Source organism: Dasypus novemcinctus, chromosome 1 (assembly GCF_030445035.2).
Source record: "Dasypus novemcinctus isolate mDasNov1 chromosome 1, mDasNov1.1.hap2, whole genome shotgun sequence".
In the NCBI taxonomy this organism is placed as follows: domain Eukaryota; kingdom Metazoa; phylum Chordata; class Mammalia; order Cingulata; family Dasypodidae; genus Dasypus; species Dasypus novemcinctus.
In genome coordinates this window covers 145,163,293-145,180,792 of record NC_080673.1, presented here as the reverse complement: position 1 = coordinate 145,180,792, position 17,500 = coordinate 145,163,293, and the positions used below count along the sequence as shown (strand labels likewise).

The 17,500-nt window shown below is 34.9% G+C and overlaps 1 protein-coding gene across 50 annotated transcripts in view; it reads left to right on the top strand.

Moving 5' to 3' along the window:
* Positions 1-17,500, top strand: part of ADGRL3 (adhesion G protein-coupled receptor L3) — an 845,015-nt gene that overhangs the window by 638,496 nt on the left and 189,019 nt on the right. For 40 of the 50 annotated variants that reach the window (XM_058297901.1, XM_058297964.2, XM_058297937.2 and 37 more), the window contains one exon: positions 17,132-17,434. In XM_058297901.1, the coding sequence (XP_058153884.1) occupies positions 17,132-17,434 (303 nt within the window). The remainder of the gene's footprint in view (positions 1-17,131; positions 17,435-17,500) is intronic. The other 10 variants (XM_058297941.1, XM_071216369.1, XM_071216378.1 and 7 more) reach the window with 1 other exon arrangement.

Below are 17,500 nucleotides of genomic sequence, written 5' to 3'. Positions count from 1 at the left end.
AAGCGTTTTTGGTCATTTGATTTGTTTGTGTCTCCAGCCTCTAGAAAACACTTGGCACATAATAGCTTTTGAGTAAATATGTCCTCAGTGAATAAGTGGCATCACTAAAGAGTCAACAGGTGCCCATAGGTGTCAAACAGCCTGGCTTGTTCGGAAACTATAAATAATTCTTAATAACTGAATCAAAGAACCAGAACCAGGGAAGGAAGGTGAGGAGGGGAATGAACTGACCATTGTTGTTCTTGTGGTGCATCCTTGGAGGCAGTGAATGAGGTGTTTCCTTCATTCTTTCTTTTCATTCTTTCTTTTATCTTGTCCTGTTTGTTTTTTGCTTTTCCCTTTTTTTCTATCTAAGATAGGGTCTCTGAACCTGTTTTTAATTTTTCCACCTTCCTATAATCATTAATATTATAATAGTACTCAGCAATAATGGTGACACTAAGGACATGTAATTTTATAGGACTGATTTACATTTAGTTATTTGTTATTTGTTATTTTGGACTCTTTCTCCTCCATGGTTTAAATCAGACATTAATCATTCATGACTTGATAAAATTTCCTATCTCAGTGTTAGCTATATTTCTAAAAAATAAGGTAATAAAAATTCAGGCAAGATAAAACACTTTTCCTTCTAGAAGAACAACCAAACAACTTAAAGCATTTTTCCAGTTTATGTGGGTAACAGGTAATAGCAGAATTTAACTTTACACACCAAGTCAAAAGGTAACTTAAACAAGGACCATGGGCAAGGTGAGAAAAATAGGTACATTTTTTATACGTTTTACAATTATTATTTAAGTCCCAACATTGTGAATATAAAGCCACTAAAATTTATTTTCCCTTTTAGCATACAATATTTTTATCTACCAAAAAGGAAATTGCAGTCCCTGCTTTCAGTTCTTTGTTTAAAATGCACTGTAGCGCAGTATGTTTTGCATGTTAATGAAGTGACTCCAACTGTATAATAAATGGGAAGGGAAAGACATAAACTTGTTAAAGAGAGCAGTTGTTTTGTTCTTCCTGATTTCTTTCTAAAATGTTTAACTTGAGAATACATCTCTGATAGATGGCTATTGTAAACTAATAATTTGTGATTATAGAATGGAGTAGCAATGAAGCAGGAAGTTTCATTCTCAGATTTCTTACTCAGAGAGCAACCGGACAATAGAGGCATTTGGACATCTTTGGAAGGCAGATATAACGTAGCAGACAAGAGGCTTGCAGAATTCTTTCTGTGCAATGTAATCTCAGAATCAGAAAGCATGAAACTGTCAAAATTTCCCTCTCACCAAACATCCCCCCCCCCAGCACACACTCACATACACAACTTGACCTAATTCAGGCTTGCTGTGAGATGCTTTGTAGCATCCCATGTGCTTTTCATTAGTCTCCTGGTATGTTCTTATGCATATTCTTAAATAAACAGCAAGATTGTGTCAATTTTTGAATATTGTTATGTGATTTCAAAAGTGTATTTAGAAAAAAAAAAACAGTCTTTTTTTTTGAAAGCCACTCAATTTCCTTTTATTCATAGCCTTTGAGCCATTTCACAAATTGAATAGAAACCATCCAGCTGTTTCATGTTTAGATTATTATATATTTAAAAATTCCTGAGACCATTATCAGCATGCCTTCTCACTGAGCAAATACAGATTAGAGGTAACTGATGAAATTCCTCTAAATCAGTGGTTCTCAACCAGGGTGATTTTGTCTTCCATGGTACATTTGTCAATGTCTGGAGATATTTTTGACTGTCACAATTGGGAGTGATGGATGCTACTGGAATCTAGTGGGTACAGGCCAGGGATTCTGCCAAACATCCTACAATGCACAGGACAAATCTCACCCCCAACAAAGAATTGTCCAGCCCAAAATATCAGTAGTTCCAAAGTTGAGAAACTGTGCTTTAAATAAAGATATGACTTTCCCCTGACAAACACATCAACCTGACTTGTATTAGGATGTTTTAGAACTATCAATAAATGGCATCAAATGGCAAATTTTATGTTGTGTGTATGTTACCACCTTGTCTGTAAAAAGCCATGACAATGATCACTTCAGCAGCACACACACTAAAACTGAAACAATGCAGATATGGCCCCTGCACAAGCGTGACACGCAAATTTGTGAAACATTCCATAAAAAGCTACTGCAGAACTATGCAACACAAAGCATGAATCTTAATGTAAACTATGGACTTCTGTTAGTAACTGTAATAATATTGTTTCATCAATTGCAATGTGATTGTACCATACTACTACAAAATGTTAATAATAGGGAGAACTGTGTATGTAGGGATGGTATACGGGAACTCTGCAATTTCTGCATGATTTTTTAGTAAACCTACAACTCCTCTAAAAAATTAAAGAATAAAATAAATGGTATTCCACAGTGAAGAAGGAAGGGAGGGAGGGAGGGAGGAGATATGAGACCAAATCAAATCCTAAATTTTAAATACTAATATACAAATTTACTTCTATGAAAAGAATTAGGACAATTTTAAAGAAAACTAAAACAGAACAACTATTAACTGAATCCTCAGATGGGTATTATGAGTAACAGCTGGCTAAAATTTATTTGTTTGCATTTGAAAATAAAACATTTTAAGTTAAAAAGAAAAAGAAAATAAAAGAATTAGGGCATATGTTAGCTATCTACTAGTATATAGCAATACTACCACAAACTTAGTAGGTTAAAACAACACACATTTATTATCTCAGAGATTGTTTTTTCAGGGCCCAAGTACATCTTAGCTGGACCCTTTGCAAAGCTGCATTCAAAGTGCTGGCCAGGGCTGAGTTCTCATCTGAAAGCTCAACTGGGGAAGGACCCATTTCTAAATTTATGTGGTTGTTGGCAGCATTCAGCTCCTTCCAGACTGTCAGACTGAGGGCCTCAGCTTCTTACAGGCTGTCAGCCTCAGCTCCTTGCCCCATGCTCCTTTCTATAAGCGGCATATCATAACATGGCAGCTTGCTTCTTCAATGCCAGTGAGGGAGAACATCTCCTCACAAGACAGATGTTAAAATTTTACATAACATAATCATGTGCACATATTCATGAACATCTCAGCACCTCAGCTGTATTCTTTAGGGTACAAGCAAATACAGGTGCTTTCTAGACTCAAGCTGAGGCAATTACACAAAGGCATGATCACCAGGAGGCTGGATCATGAGGGCCACCTAAGGTTCTGTCTTCTATAATGCATGCTATCTTCCTTCTCTTCCCTTCTATTTTTTCCTTTGTGTGTGTGTGTGCATTTGAAGGGTGATATTATTAAAAGATAATAGACTAAATATAAAATATCTGCTGGTAAAATGCACCCATTATCATTAAGGGAAGAAGAGAGGGACAGCAGATCACAGTCACACCATGACTGCCACCTTTGCATTTTCATTTGTACAGAATATTTGCAATAAAACCAAAGTTTTCTTTCTTTGGTCAATTCACAAAACAGCTTAGCTTTTTCTGCGTCCATTTTTCCATAACCCTGTATTTTGTCTCTATTTGCTTAACTCTCTTTCTGCCCCCACACTTTCTGTTTCATTTTCTTTCTCTATATTAAAGTATTTTCATATTGTTTAGGAGTTAGGGGAACTGGGGGCGGGAATGGCCATCTTGGGTTCTTCTTCATTGTAGTAAGAGGTGAAATTTCTTTAAGTATTGAGGAAATAAGAATATGATGGATGACTTCACAGTCATACGTGACTGCCTAAATTCTGCTGTGTTTTAAAATCCTGAAGACCCTCTGTGTCCTCATTGCACACAACAGCCCCTTGCACAGGGGTTTTGTTGTCTCCATTCTTGGACTTCAATGTGATTGATCCAAACCTGGGGATCAGACCTTCTGGGTATGCTGCAATAACATTAAAGCAACCATAGTAATTGTTGAATAACTAACACTTTTTAAGGCAATGTCAGATGCTACCCTGAGTGCTTTACAGTACTGCTGGCTACAACAGTACTTTGCCTTTTCATCTTCATGGCTTTAAGAGTAATTTTTGAGAGGTAATTGATTATACATTTGAATTTTAATTTTGAATATAGGTCTAAGCCACACTGGTTTTGGTGTTAGTTAAACTAATCCAGTGTGTGACCCTTCTATAAAAGTCCAGTCAACCCTCCCCTATAATATAAGAACTGAAGACTTTGGTTTAAACAGTCAAAATGGATGGTTGAAGACTTTTTTAGATACCATTCATATTGCTTCATAAAATTTACCCTTAATATTTGTAGAAAATCTCCTAAATCTAAGAAATATTAATAAGAACCTATATCCTAATCATTGTTTTGAATCAAATATTATTTCTTTTAAAATAAAAAATGAAGTGTTTTATGGCATTTAGGATATAGAATTGTGAATAGGACAGATAGAATATAACTAAAGAAAATGAGAAATACATAACACAAAATAATTACTGAATTTTTCTCTACCATAAATTAAATTTGAACTTAAGGTCAATCTTAAAAGGTTTTATATTATGTAATTCCAATTATATATAACATTCTTGAAATGATGAAACTATAGCAGTAAAGACTAGTCTAGTAGTTTACAGGGGATGGAGATGGCAATGAGTGGGTGCAAATGCAGAGATAGCACCATGGAGTTCTGTATCTTGAATGCTATTATAGTTACACAAATCTGTGCATGGTTTAAAATCACATAGAACTATGCACAATCACACACATGTATGTACATATATAAAAGAAAGCAGGTTAAGAAATGATGAAAACTGAATAAGGACTATAGTCAAGTGTAAGAGTCATGTATTGATATCAGTTTCCTGGCTTTGATGTGCTATTTTTGCAAATACTGTGAGTTTATAATTATTTCAGAGTAAAAAAATTTAAAAAGGCTTTTGGGATAGACGAGGCTTTAGGTTAGAGCAGGAACAATGGTGAAGAAGGACAATGATCAGCTCTGGATGCCCCAATGACCAAATTTATGAGCACCATTATTAATGTTTTAGAGCTAATCAAGGTTTTTGATACTAGAGTCCATTTATGCAACAAATATTAATACTAAATGAGCCTCTCCTCTGTGTCAGATATCATTCAAGGCTGTGAGGATCGTTGTTGAGCCAAACAGCAACAGAGCCTGTCTTCATGGGGCTTTTGGGTTACTATAACAAGAGTCTAAAGTTTGGCCCACAGATATTATTATACAGACTTTGGACCCTCCCCAGTATGAAAATCAGGGTGTGCTTCTAAGAGATAATGCTGTCTGTAGAATTCTTTTACTACTTGTTGGACCTAAATTACACAGACCATGTACAATTTTACACAATGGGTTGATCTTCTTCATACTATATATTACAGTATTGGTTTAGCATGTCCCTTTTCCTTTTTAACTTCCAATGCTAAATACTGAATATTCTTTAAAAAAAAAAAGATTGTGTTCTCTATGCCCCAATATTCTATCACCTAACATTTTGAAATATCACAGATTTGGCAAATAAGTAGGAAGAAACTTTTTCTTTTTTGTTTGTGGATCTTGTCTTTTTTAAAAATGTGCAAGATCACAAGTTTTTTTCAGAGCTAGTTTGGATGCAGGAAGTAGTTGGTTACCATTGGGTTTTTTTGTTTTTGTTTTTTTTAAAGATTTACTTCATTTATTTCTCTCCCCTCCCCCCCGCCCTGCCCCCCATTGTCTGCTTTCTGTGTCCATTCGCTATGTGTTCTTCTGTGTCCACTTGAATTCTTGTCATGCAGCACTGGGAAACTGTGTCACTTTTGTTGTTGTTGTTGTTGTTGCATTTTCTTGCTGCATCAGCTCTTCATGTGTGCAGTGCCTCTCCTGGGTGAGCTGTGCTTTTTTTGTGCAGGACAGCTCCTTGTGGGGTGCACTCCTGGCGCATGGGGCACCCCCACACAGGGACACCCCTGTGTGGCATGGCAGTCCTTGTGTGTGGCAGCACTGTGCATGGGCCAGCTCACCACACAGGTCAGGAGAACCTGAGTATCGAACCCTGGACCCTCCATATGGTAGGCAGATGCTCTATTAGTTGAGCCACAACCACTTCCCACCACTGGGTTGTTTAATGCCCTTCAGAGACTGAGGAATTATTGAAACCGATTAAGAATCCACATGTTAAGATAGAAAGAAATTTTGACTTTCTGGAAGATTAATTTGCCCAAAGCTACAGAACTAACAGATGATTCTCCAATATTTCAAAGTTAAAGTACATGCTCTTCCCAGGATACCTTACTGTCATTTATTTTATTATTAATAAATGTTTTATGACATTTGGAGGCCTCTTCATAGATCTCTGAAAATGAATGTAATTCTTGTGTAGTAGAAGAACTAGTAATATCAGTATCCACTCTGTTTCCCTAGCAACTTGGGATATTTGTGTACATATATATGTCTGTGTATTTTTAATAAACAAACCTGTAAGTCGCTGATCCTGTGGACAGATTTTCCTAAGCAATTTGCTTCTTTGACCTATTTATCACTATTTATGGAAAGTCAGACTCCATCATCTAAAAATAAAACCATGAGGAGAAAGCACAGAGGGGTAGTTATTCTTCTATTAATTTGGAATGTGTTCATTAGGTGGTTAGGTATGGTTTTGCATTAGAGTAGAGAAAATAAATTACTTGGTGCATAAATGACCAAGAAGAAGCTATTAAGCTCTCACTTTGAGGACTAGTTAAAAACATTCAACTTACAGAACAATGTCTCAAATTATTTTCCTGCATCTATAACAGAAAATATCTTGTCCTGTTCACTCAGTCACTTAGTCTTCAGTTCAACATTGGTAATTACTACCTTTTCCTTTCTCTTAGAGGAATGTAATTATGAATTAGAATTATCTATATAAATATTTGGAGTTTCTTGAGATACTAATTATGTACTTTCTCATGCAAGTATAACAGATATAAAAATTTTGTAAGTAAAAACTTTTAAGCCCTTGTATATTAAATGTTCTTAATTTAATCTAGAAGGAGTAATCAAATTTTTATCTAACTTTATCAGTATCACAGTTTGAGGTAGAAGAGTTTATAAAGATCTTCTGAAAAGTGTTTCAAAATAAAACATAAATATTTATTCTTTCACTTACCTATCATGCATTTACTGAGTACTTAGTACATATCAGATACTATATTTACATGGGAAGTAAAATGAAATGTCATGTTTCCCTGCACTCGGTGAAAGAGTTTAAAGTTTAAATGTGGTTTTGGCAAAATGACTTAACTTATCAGTCAAGTGTATACACTATACGGTGACTATTAAGTGATTTAGAAGGAATTTAAATATATTTGTGGTTTTAAATAAATTTAAGAAACATTTATATGCCAATTATACAGCTGTTTCTCTTATATTATTTAAATTACTTTGATAAAATGAAATGTTCAGTGCCTAACTAGTGTTAAGGAGATGAATCAGTGATTCTTATCATTAGACAGGCACACTAAAAGCCAAACTTTGATTCTCCGTGAGCCATAATAAAATTTTTCTGTCCAACATATAAACTGCTTAAGGAGAGGGCCCACATTTTTTTCAAACTTGGATTCCCATTTTAGCACCTAGCTGGAGCTCCTGTTTGTATCACTTTTATACTTATTGAATAAAAAAAAACAATGCTCAAGTTTTTCTTTTTTAAGAAATATTTTGAATACTTAAAAATATCCTTCTTTCTAGACCGTAAACATAAGCAACAAAACAAATAACCAAGAAGAGTAGCTACCCTGAAATAGGGCCTCCCATTTTATCAGTTTCTTAGAAACTTGGGCATCTGTAATAAGGATGAGCGCTTATATATATTTTCTAGGCATCTGCAGAGATCAAAGTAACTAAAATTGCATTCTTTAAAAAAAAAAAACTTAGAGCCTAAATTATGGTCTCTTCTTCACTATTTACTAGGGTATTTTATTTCCCAAAACAGAGTGGGAATACAATCTGGAATAAAATACAACCCCTATTCTAAAGGACTTAATATGCTAGACAGGATGATTTTATTATGGCTCATAGAGAGTCAATAATTTTTCTTGAATTTATTTTAACTTCAAACTTTTTCATAAATAATCATGCACAACCCTCCTATTCAGATATTCCTGTATATACATAGGTAAATTACAATTCATAAGTTAATAGTCAAACATATGTCACTGCAAATATTTGGCAATAACTCCAGTAACTAGATAACAATGATGTCAAAACTAAGGTAATAAAATACAATACTGAGGCTAGAAAAGGCATTATTCTCAATCCTAGTATTAATTCAACTACATGTCTTTCTTTCTTTCTTGTATGCTTACTAGTCATTGAGAAATCAGTAAAATTTAATTCTGTTAAACTGAATCCTCTGGTCTCTTTGCTTTGCTTGTTTTTGTCACCACCAAAGTCTATCTGACATTTCCATGTATTAAAACTCAGTAATAATAACACCAACATATCTATATTAGTATTCAGGAATATTTTCTTACTGTTTGGAGTCAATATATTTATATGGTTTTCTATTAAAAAAAAAACTTAATTGAGATGGAGCTATAGAAGTATTTGCATGAGAGAATCAGCTCTTCTTATATTAAAAAAAAGAAGTAAACATCAGTTCATTTCAGCCCATAATTACTGAAGGCCTGCTACATGCCAGAGAGGATCATGGTATGATATGCATACCCTAAATACATTGCCTCCATTCTCATGCTTTTCTTTTTAGGTGTCTCATTGACTCCCAATCATCATCACCACCACTACCAGCACCACAAATGTAAAGCCAAGTAGATACCCTTCCTCCCTACTTCCCCGCTTCTCCTATTCAGTCACTCTTCAGCACAACCCCAGTGATCCCTATAGAACATAAGTCAGAACATGCTCAAGACCCTCCAGTGGCTTTCCATCCCTCACAGAGTAAATATCAAAATCTTCACCATGACCTGTGCAATTCCATGTGCCACTGTCCACACTCACCTCTCTCACCTCATCTCATACTCGTTGTCCCTTACATTCTCTGTTATAGTCACACCAGCTCCCTCCCTGTGCTTTGGACATGCTAGCTAGACCATGCCTGGTCATTCTACTAAAAATTGCAATTTCCCTTCCCAAATACTTATTGTTACCTTCTCCTGCTTTATTTTTTCATCTTATCCTTTGAACTTTTCACTAAATAATATACTGTCTGCTTTTTTTAATCCTACCTATTATCTTTCTATAAAATGTCAGCTCTATGAGGACAGATATTTTTGATTTTTGCTGTTTTTGTTATTCACTGCTACATTCCTAACATTTAGAATTGTACATGGTCGAATTAAGGGAATAAATAACAATATTGCCACTGATCTTGAACATTCATTAAGCAATTATTCTCTACCATATACTTTGCAATACACTTTAAATGTGTTTGCCATTTTTTCTCAATACATAAGTATATTGTTATCACCATTTAATAGATACATAAACCATGGTATAGAGAGGTATTTTAACTTTTCCAAGGCCACACCTCTTTTAAATGATGGAGTGTATGTCTTGTCTTGTTATAAGGAGACATTTTTGTTACTACAGTATTTTATGAATTCTAAGAGTCTCATAATTTTTTCCCTTTAATATCTTATAAATTGGGATGTGCCTGACAATTCAAAGTATGTGAGAATTTAATTGGTGGAGATTTTTTAACTTTCTAGATGGTTCTTAGAATAATTGATAACATTGTGGCTTCCACAAAATACAGGGTTTTAAAATCTTTTTGAAGGCATTACTCTTTCTTTCATCTCTGAATCCTTGATGCCCAGTACAATGTGAAGTACGAAAGAAACTGAATAAGTCTATGTTGAATGATAAATGTAGTTCATGTATTTCTCCTCATTTTATTTCCTAACTTCTTCAGTAATTTTTCCATAAAGACTTTTATTCTTCCAAGACAAGAAACATGATAATTATACTTAACATTTTATTCCCAATACATTGCCTTTTACATAGTTTGTAATTGGTAGGTGATTTTAATAGTTATGGATGGAATGAATTAACCTTGTAATTCCCAGTGTTATATGCAAATAACATATGCCATACTCTGATACTTTAAAAAAAAGACCTCAAACATTCATCAGTTTGTTAGGTATACAAAGGTTTTGGAGTCAACTACCTGTATTAAAATCCTATCTTTACTACTTATGAACTGTGTGAACTTGGAAAATTCACTTAACCTCTCCGTGCCTCGTTGTGCATGTAACACTGGGTGGCACAAAATAAATGCTCAAGAAATAACAGCTTTTATTTCACATTATCATTTTTCTTTGTTGATTGTTTATTGCTTAGTTATGTGTATTAAACTGTATTAACATTTTTGAAATCAACAGTTTTTCCTTAACTGATCCTGAATCCTTACTTTAGGGGATTTAGAAATTAATAATCAGAAAGAAACTAGCTCCAGGAGGATTGCCTCCTCTTAAATAGCATTGGGCAGGCTGCTTTTATGCGGTCCAAATTCAGGTTCTTAATATCCCCTCAAAGTTATGATGGTTAAGATTACAGACTCTGTAACAGTGTCAGGGTTGTTTTATATCTGTCACTTACAAGCTAGTACCATCTGGAAAATTACTGACTTTCTCTGTGCTTCAGTTTCCCATTTGTAAAATGAGGATGATTAGCAGTACCTTCTCACAGATTTTCTGTAAAAATTAAATGGGTCAATTCCTATAAGTGTTCAAATAGTACCTAAAAGGGCTAGGTCATAGCAGTTCCTATAACATAAGTATGTGTGACTAGTGTTTGTGACATGTTTTGTTTTTTTTTTTCCTTCAGTTTTTATATATATATTGGTGTTAAATTTCTCTACCTTTTTTATAACAGAATAATCCTGGTGGACACACATTAATAGACCTGGATTAGAATTTTGGTTTTATCATGAGCCAGCTATTTCAGCTTCAAAAAGTTATTTAATTTGACTTCTTTCATCTCCAAAATGAAGATAAGTATACTTTCCCCAAGGCTATTGGGAGTACTAAAGTAGAGCACACATATAAAATATACAACACAGTTCTTGGCATGACAGGGACTAAACAGGTAGCGAAATTTTTAGATGTCCCGAAGCCTTAAATTTTAGCTTAGTAACTTATATAAGGCCGTTATGAGTTCATGTTTATTAAAACAGATAATTTCCTCTATTTACAATAAGGATAATATCCTACTTATGAGAGAATCTGAAAATATAAATGCATTCAATTACAAAAACAAACATATCTCCACATAGCTGATAGTTTGTGGAAATTCACTGTCTCAGAGTTCATAGAGCCAAGCATTACAAGTGGATTCTGAAAAGAATTGGATCATTTCATGACAGGTAATATTAATGTTTCTTTTTTAAAACTGGGTATAACCATGTTTGCTGTCACCAAGTGATATCCATGGTGGACAGGCAGAAATTCCTTTTTTCTACCAGAGTACTGCACAAGTAGGCAAAACCACTTGCAGCAATGTTATGGTTTTAGTTTTCTTATTTCCTCTTTCAGGCCCTTGGGAAGATTTCTTGAGTAATTGACCTTGGATTTAAATGAAAATTTGAGGCTAGAAAAAAAGGAAATGCTTCCATAGTCAGTAAAAATATTATATAGACTATGCTTCCATAGTCAGTAAAAATATTATTTGCTAGAATGAGAAAGTTTTGTAAAGGGAAAACCATAAAGGGAGATACATATTTTAGAAAGAAGAGGAGAAAGTGAAGGGAAATTTAGAAGAAAGCTATGCTATTTATGAGTGGCAAAATAAGCATTTCTTCTATAGTGTAGCCGAGTTCATCCTAACTTTGTGATTTCATCATTTTATATATTTTTTTAAGTATTACCTTGTTTAGAGGCTGCCCTTCCTAAATAATAAATATGTTTGTGATGAAGGATAGTATTAATTTACTAGAATATTTTTATTTCCATCAATCTCTTCTTAAAGGGTTATGGAAACCTTGTAGAATGCATGAAATAATTGAGAATGTCATTTTTGATAGCATACTATAAAAACATGAAATATATACATAGAGTATACTATATCTGTATACTTTCAGTCATTTATTATACGAGTCTCTGTTTTCTCATATTTAAAATAAGGAGTCCATGATAATAATTACCCTAAACATTTTTTTTGGCTTGGATTAAATGAGAAGGTAGATTTCAAGAAAAAAATTGCAAAAAATGTAAACACTGTTTTCCATTAAGATGATCCATGAACTATAACCTGTAATAACATTCAAAATAGTATATATTTTTTTCAAGGCAGTCCAAAGGGGAAAGCAAAACATTTAACAAAATACATTAATGATAAGACTGAAATAAACCATGGCCATAAATTTCAGCACACAGGGGAATTAAAATTTTCTTTTGAAAATATAAGGTTAATTAGGAGAGAAAATATTTATACAGAGTTTTGTTCAATCATTTTAATGAAAATACTATATGGTATAACCAGAATGAGTACAATAACAATGATAAAGTAGTAAGGATATTTATACAACACTGTTAATAAGGTGCTATTATAAGTAGTCACTCAAACTTTCTTTAACTCAGCAAACTTTCCTTGATATACACAACCACATGAGTCACTTAACAGTTTTATTAAGCTAGTTATGTTATCACATAAGATTCAATAACATTTTCCACTGAAGAAGTGTCTTATCACTGTTTGCCTGCTGGCAGGTACACAAAGACAAACTCTAATATGTATCACATGGTGTAGAACTTCACTGAAGCGTGATGTGACTCTGTTAATCTAGACTCTTTCCCCCAGTGCCTTGGCAATAAGGTGAGTTTTTCTTGGACACTAGAGACAGCATGTATATCACTAGTACTTATTCTGCCAAAAGTTGGCATTGATCAGAGCTCTGGGTTGTCTTACAGAGTAGTAAATGGAAGGGAGGGCATGTGGAGATCAGGTACAGCTTTTAAAATTGACTCTTATGCCTTTTAAAGTTGAATGGAATGGTATGACCCTGCTTGTAGACATCTCTCTGAGGCACAATTCCAAGGAAATGAGTTCCATACTGCTGCTTAACATTAGTATATCTGCATTAAACTAAGTCAGCAGCCATCCTTTCAATAAAATTCATAACAAATTGAACTTTTAAAAAAACCTTTAATTAGTATTATTGTTTTATAAGAGTATTTTTGATTTAAATCTGATTGTTTCAAGTTGTTCTCTTTTGACTTAATATTCTGTTTATTTCCTCCTTGAGCTGGCAAGTTGTTTTCCTAATTATAGGATAAAATGCATTGATAAAAATACCTTTTCCAGCCTATTGACTGTAGGAAATCTTAGCTACTCCATCTGCTATTTCCCTCAACTCATGATTTGTCTAATGTTGTGATACTTGCTACTATACCCTTCAGCCCTTCCTTGACCTATCCCAGAAGTGCATCTCTCTTGACTTAGGGCTTGTTTACTCTTAGTCAGGCACAATGCTAAAAGGTGGAGAAACAGTCTTGGACAAAACACTTATTAATGTATAACCCAGTTGCGGCGATTTTGGAAAGACTCCTTGATGGAGATGGCATCCAAACTAAACTCCAAAGGATGAATAGGAGTTAGCCAGGTCAGAATAGGCAGAGGAACAATTTGCAGCATATTCAAAGGCCTCAAGGCAGAATGAACAGTGTGCATTTGGGGAACTACTGGTACATCTCTGTGGTTTAAAGTGTAGAGTTAAAAAGAAGGAAGCATTAAAAATGACTAAAGAAACAAACTCATGAAGGACCGTGGGCATGAAGAAAAGCAGTCTAGTCTTTGGAGGGCAGACAGGAACAATTTAAAGGTTTTAATCAGGGGAGTAGAATATTCCAATTTATACCCTATGTGATGCTTCTGACAAAAGGTTTAAATAGGGCTATTTTTGAGAAAAATAATGAACATTGATTTTCATTATGTGGTGCTGTTATTAAGTATATTTTGATGTGATATTGTCACTTCAGTATCCTTAAAAAGTCTGCAATTTTGATCATTTAAATAGAGGAAAATGATGCATATATTAACCATGTGCTAAAAGGAAAATCTATTCAAAAATTTTAAGTGAGGAGTTGCAGTAAGATGCAACAATCTTCGATAGTATATTATTGCTGCTTGTTTGCTTATCAAGAATATCCTAATATGATTTGTCAGATTTCAACAATAGGCTGGCAAGTCTTCTCACCATAAGTGTGGCTATACATTTTCAGCATAATGAAAATATTAATAATTGCTGAACAAAACTTCTCTACACAGAGTTGTACTCTAAAATATCTAACTAAAGAAAGGTGCACTCGTTTGTAAAGCATTTTTCAATAATTGTGAAGAAAAGAAGCTTCCTGTTTTTAAATTAATTTTTGCTCTAGTTCAAAGACTTCCTGAACCAGCAGAATATGAGCATGAGATTATTTTAATTAATCCAGGTAACTGCTATGAATGTCCATTTTTGCATGATCAAACTAAAGAAGACAAGGACTAGAAATGCTTTCTTTTATGAAACAAAAACTAAGTCATATCACTGAAACAAATGTAGTTCCTGTCAAAAAATTAAAAGTTACTCAATATGATCCCCTCAAAAGTACAAGAGAGAGAAGTTATTACTTAATAAGGAGTCAGAGGAAATGGATGTGTCTCAACCAATTGGGCTCCCGTTTACCATATAGGAGGTCCAGGGTTCAATGCCCAGGGCCTCCTGATGAGAGCAAGCTGACCCACATGGTGAGCCGGCCCATGAGGGAATGTGACCCCGCACAGGAGAGCCGCCCTGTGTGGGAATGCCATCCCGCACAAGAAAGCTGCCCTGAACAGGAGTGCCAACTGACGAGGAGAGCTGGTGCAGCAAGATGACGCAACAAGAGACACAGAGGAGAAAAAATAAGAAGATATAGTAGAACAATGAGCAGAGGTGGCACAAGAGAGTAATCACCTCTCTCCCATTCTGGAAGGTCCCAGGATCAGTTACCAGAGCTGCCTAATGAGAATACAAGCAGACCCGGAAGAACACACAGCAAATAGACACAGAGAGCAGAGAAACAGGGGAAGAGGGGGTTGTACAAATAAATAAAATAAATCTTAAAAAAAAAAAAAAAGAGTCAGAAGAAAATATTTGGAGATAAATTTTAAATATTGCCTTACTGCTCCCCAAGTAGTATGAAGTTAAAAAGGTTTCCAGCAGCTAAAAAATCCTGCACAAAAATATACTTTCTTTTCACTATCGATACATGTAATTTAGAATTATTGCTTTAAAAAATCAAATGACATTTCATTTTTGATTTATAATTAATTTTCTTAATTCATGATATATTTACTTACTGAAACATTTCATTGATTTTTTATGTAAATAATATATATTAAATCACATTTAAAGCACCACCGGGAATCTTTGTCTCTTTTTGTTGCATTATCATGCTGCATCCGTGTGTGCAGCACCACTCCTGGGCAGGATGCGCCTTTCTTGTGCAGGGCGGCTCTCCTTACAGGGCACACTCCTGGCATGTGGGGCTCCCCTATGCAGGGGACATCCCTGCATGGCATGGCACTCCTTGTGCACATCAGCACTGCGTATGGGTCAGCTCACCACATGGGTCAGGAGGCCCCGGGTTTGAACCCTGGACCTCCCATATAGTAGGCGGATGCTCTATCAGTTGAACCAAATCCTCTTTCCCCAACTTTTCTTATCTTATGAATTTTGAATATTTATTTTACAAAAATAAATATTGAAATTCCAGTATTGCCATTTTGCTCTGGTATTACATATTAACAAAAAGACTAGAGGGCTGCTTTCTTCATCTAGTTGATGATGATGGGCTGAACATAGTAGTGGTGGCTGGAGAGAGGAAAAAAGAGGAGAGGGATGATTTTGAAATAGAGAAACAAAACAGAATTCATAAGACTAGGCAGTTTGGGCATATGTTTGGAAGATGTGGAAACTGACATTCTGTTTTCTTCTATGAGCTTTAAGTCAATGTATTTATGAGTATAAATGTTCACACAAGGAGAGAACTAAAAAAAAATGAGGAAAGGTGGGAAGAGAGGAAGGGAGGAGAGAAGAAAGAAGATGAATTGCATCATTTGGGGAAATTTAAATGATTGAGTAAGCACGAATTTATTACATCACCCCACCCATCCACTCACTTAGGCAACCTATCCTGATTTTGGAAGCTTTATATAAACCAAATACATGGTCATGTACTGGAACCTCTTCCAAGCTACAGAGTCTAGGCATATAAAAGGGAAGCAAACAATGAAAAACAAAGTGCTGGGGACTCACCAGACTTCCTGAAGATCCTTCAACCTGAGCCCTCTTGACTCTAGCTAGGAACAATTCCTTGCTAAAGTTTATTGCCAGTAAGTGAGATGAAGAGTAGTTTCTAACCTTACAGTTTGGAATTCAGTATATGTATGTGGATGAATGGTATATTTTCATATTCCCATGATGGAAATATGAATATAATCTCTCAAAAAGATGATTCTCTGCAATGATTATTTCCATAGTATTGTTTGGATATTTCTTTGTATATATTATAGGTTCGATATCCTGTTAGTATCTGTTCAATGGATCAAATTACTTTTATTTGGAACTTGGAACACATTTCCCATTTAAAAAATCAACTTAGTAAAGATTAACTTTGAATCTATGTATCATATATGGCTCATTTAGTTTTAAGGTGGGCCAGTACTAAGACCGTCAGGGTAGATCACTAAGCTTCTCTAATTTGTGTTAAGACTATAATCAGAATTGCTCTTTACCTTTTAGCTGGTGAGCACTTTTTTCTGATTCATCTTTTATTCCCTCACTCCTATTTGCTGCATGTTTAGGAACACAAACTTAATGTGAAATGAATATTGTATGTCTCTTTCTCCCTTTCTATACCAAATTTGTGAATTCTGAAGAGAAGATTTTAAATTTTAATCCCCTAATTGTCAAGAAGTTTAGGGGCCTTAATAAGCTTATTGAAGAACTGAGTTGTAATAAGAAACAGTTTTTGTTTTGTGTTATAATTTTGTTTCTCTTCACTTGTTTGGAGAACCATAAAAAAAAGCCTCTTTGTTATTCAAGGGCATTTTGTTACTTTGGTAGTAACTTTCTTTTACCATGTTTAAAGCTCTTTGAACTATCAAATAAAAATGGTTTCTAAAGTATTAGGGCATCTTAAGGTCCTAAAATGAACAAGCAACGTAGGTATGTTCTTTTGAATTTTATTTCAGAAATTTCTACCACAGGACCGCTTGGCATTGGAAGCACTACCACCAGTACCACACTTCGAACCACAACTTGGGGTCCAGCGAGGAGCACCACTCCATCGGGGTCAGGAAGAAGAAACAGAAGTACCAGCACCCCATCTCCAGCTGTGGAAGTGCTTGATGACATTACCACACACGTACCGTCAGCATCGTCCCAAATCCCAGCCCTCGAAGAAAGCTGTGAGGCTGTGGAAGCCCGAGAAATCATGTGGTTTAAGACCCGTCAAGGACAGATGGCCAAACAGCCATGCCCTGCAGGAACAATAGGTAAGTCTGCCCTAAAGCACTCAGCCAAAGGTCTTTTGTTCCTTTGGCTCAGTTCTCTAGCATCTT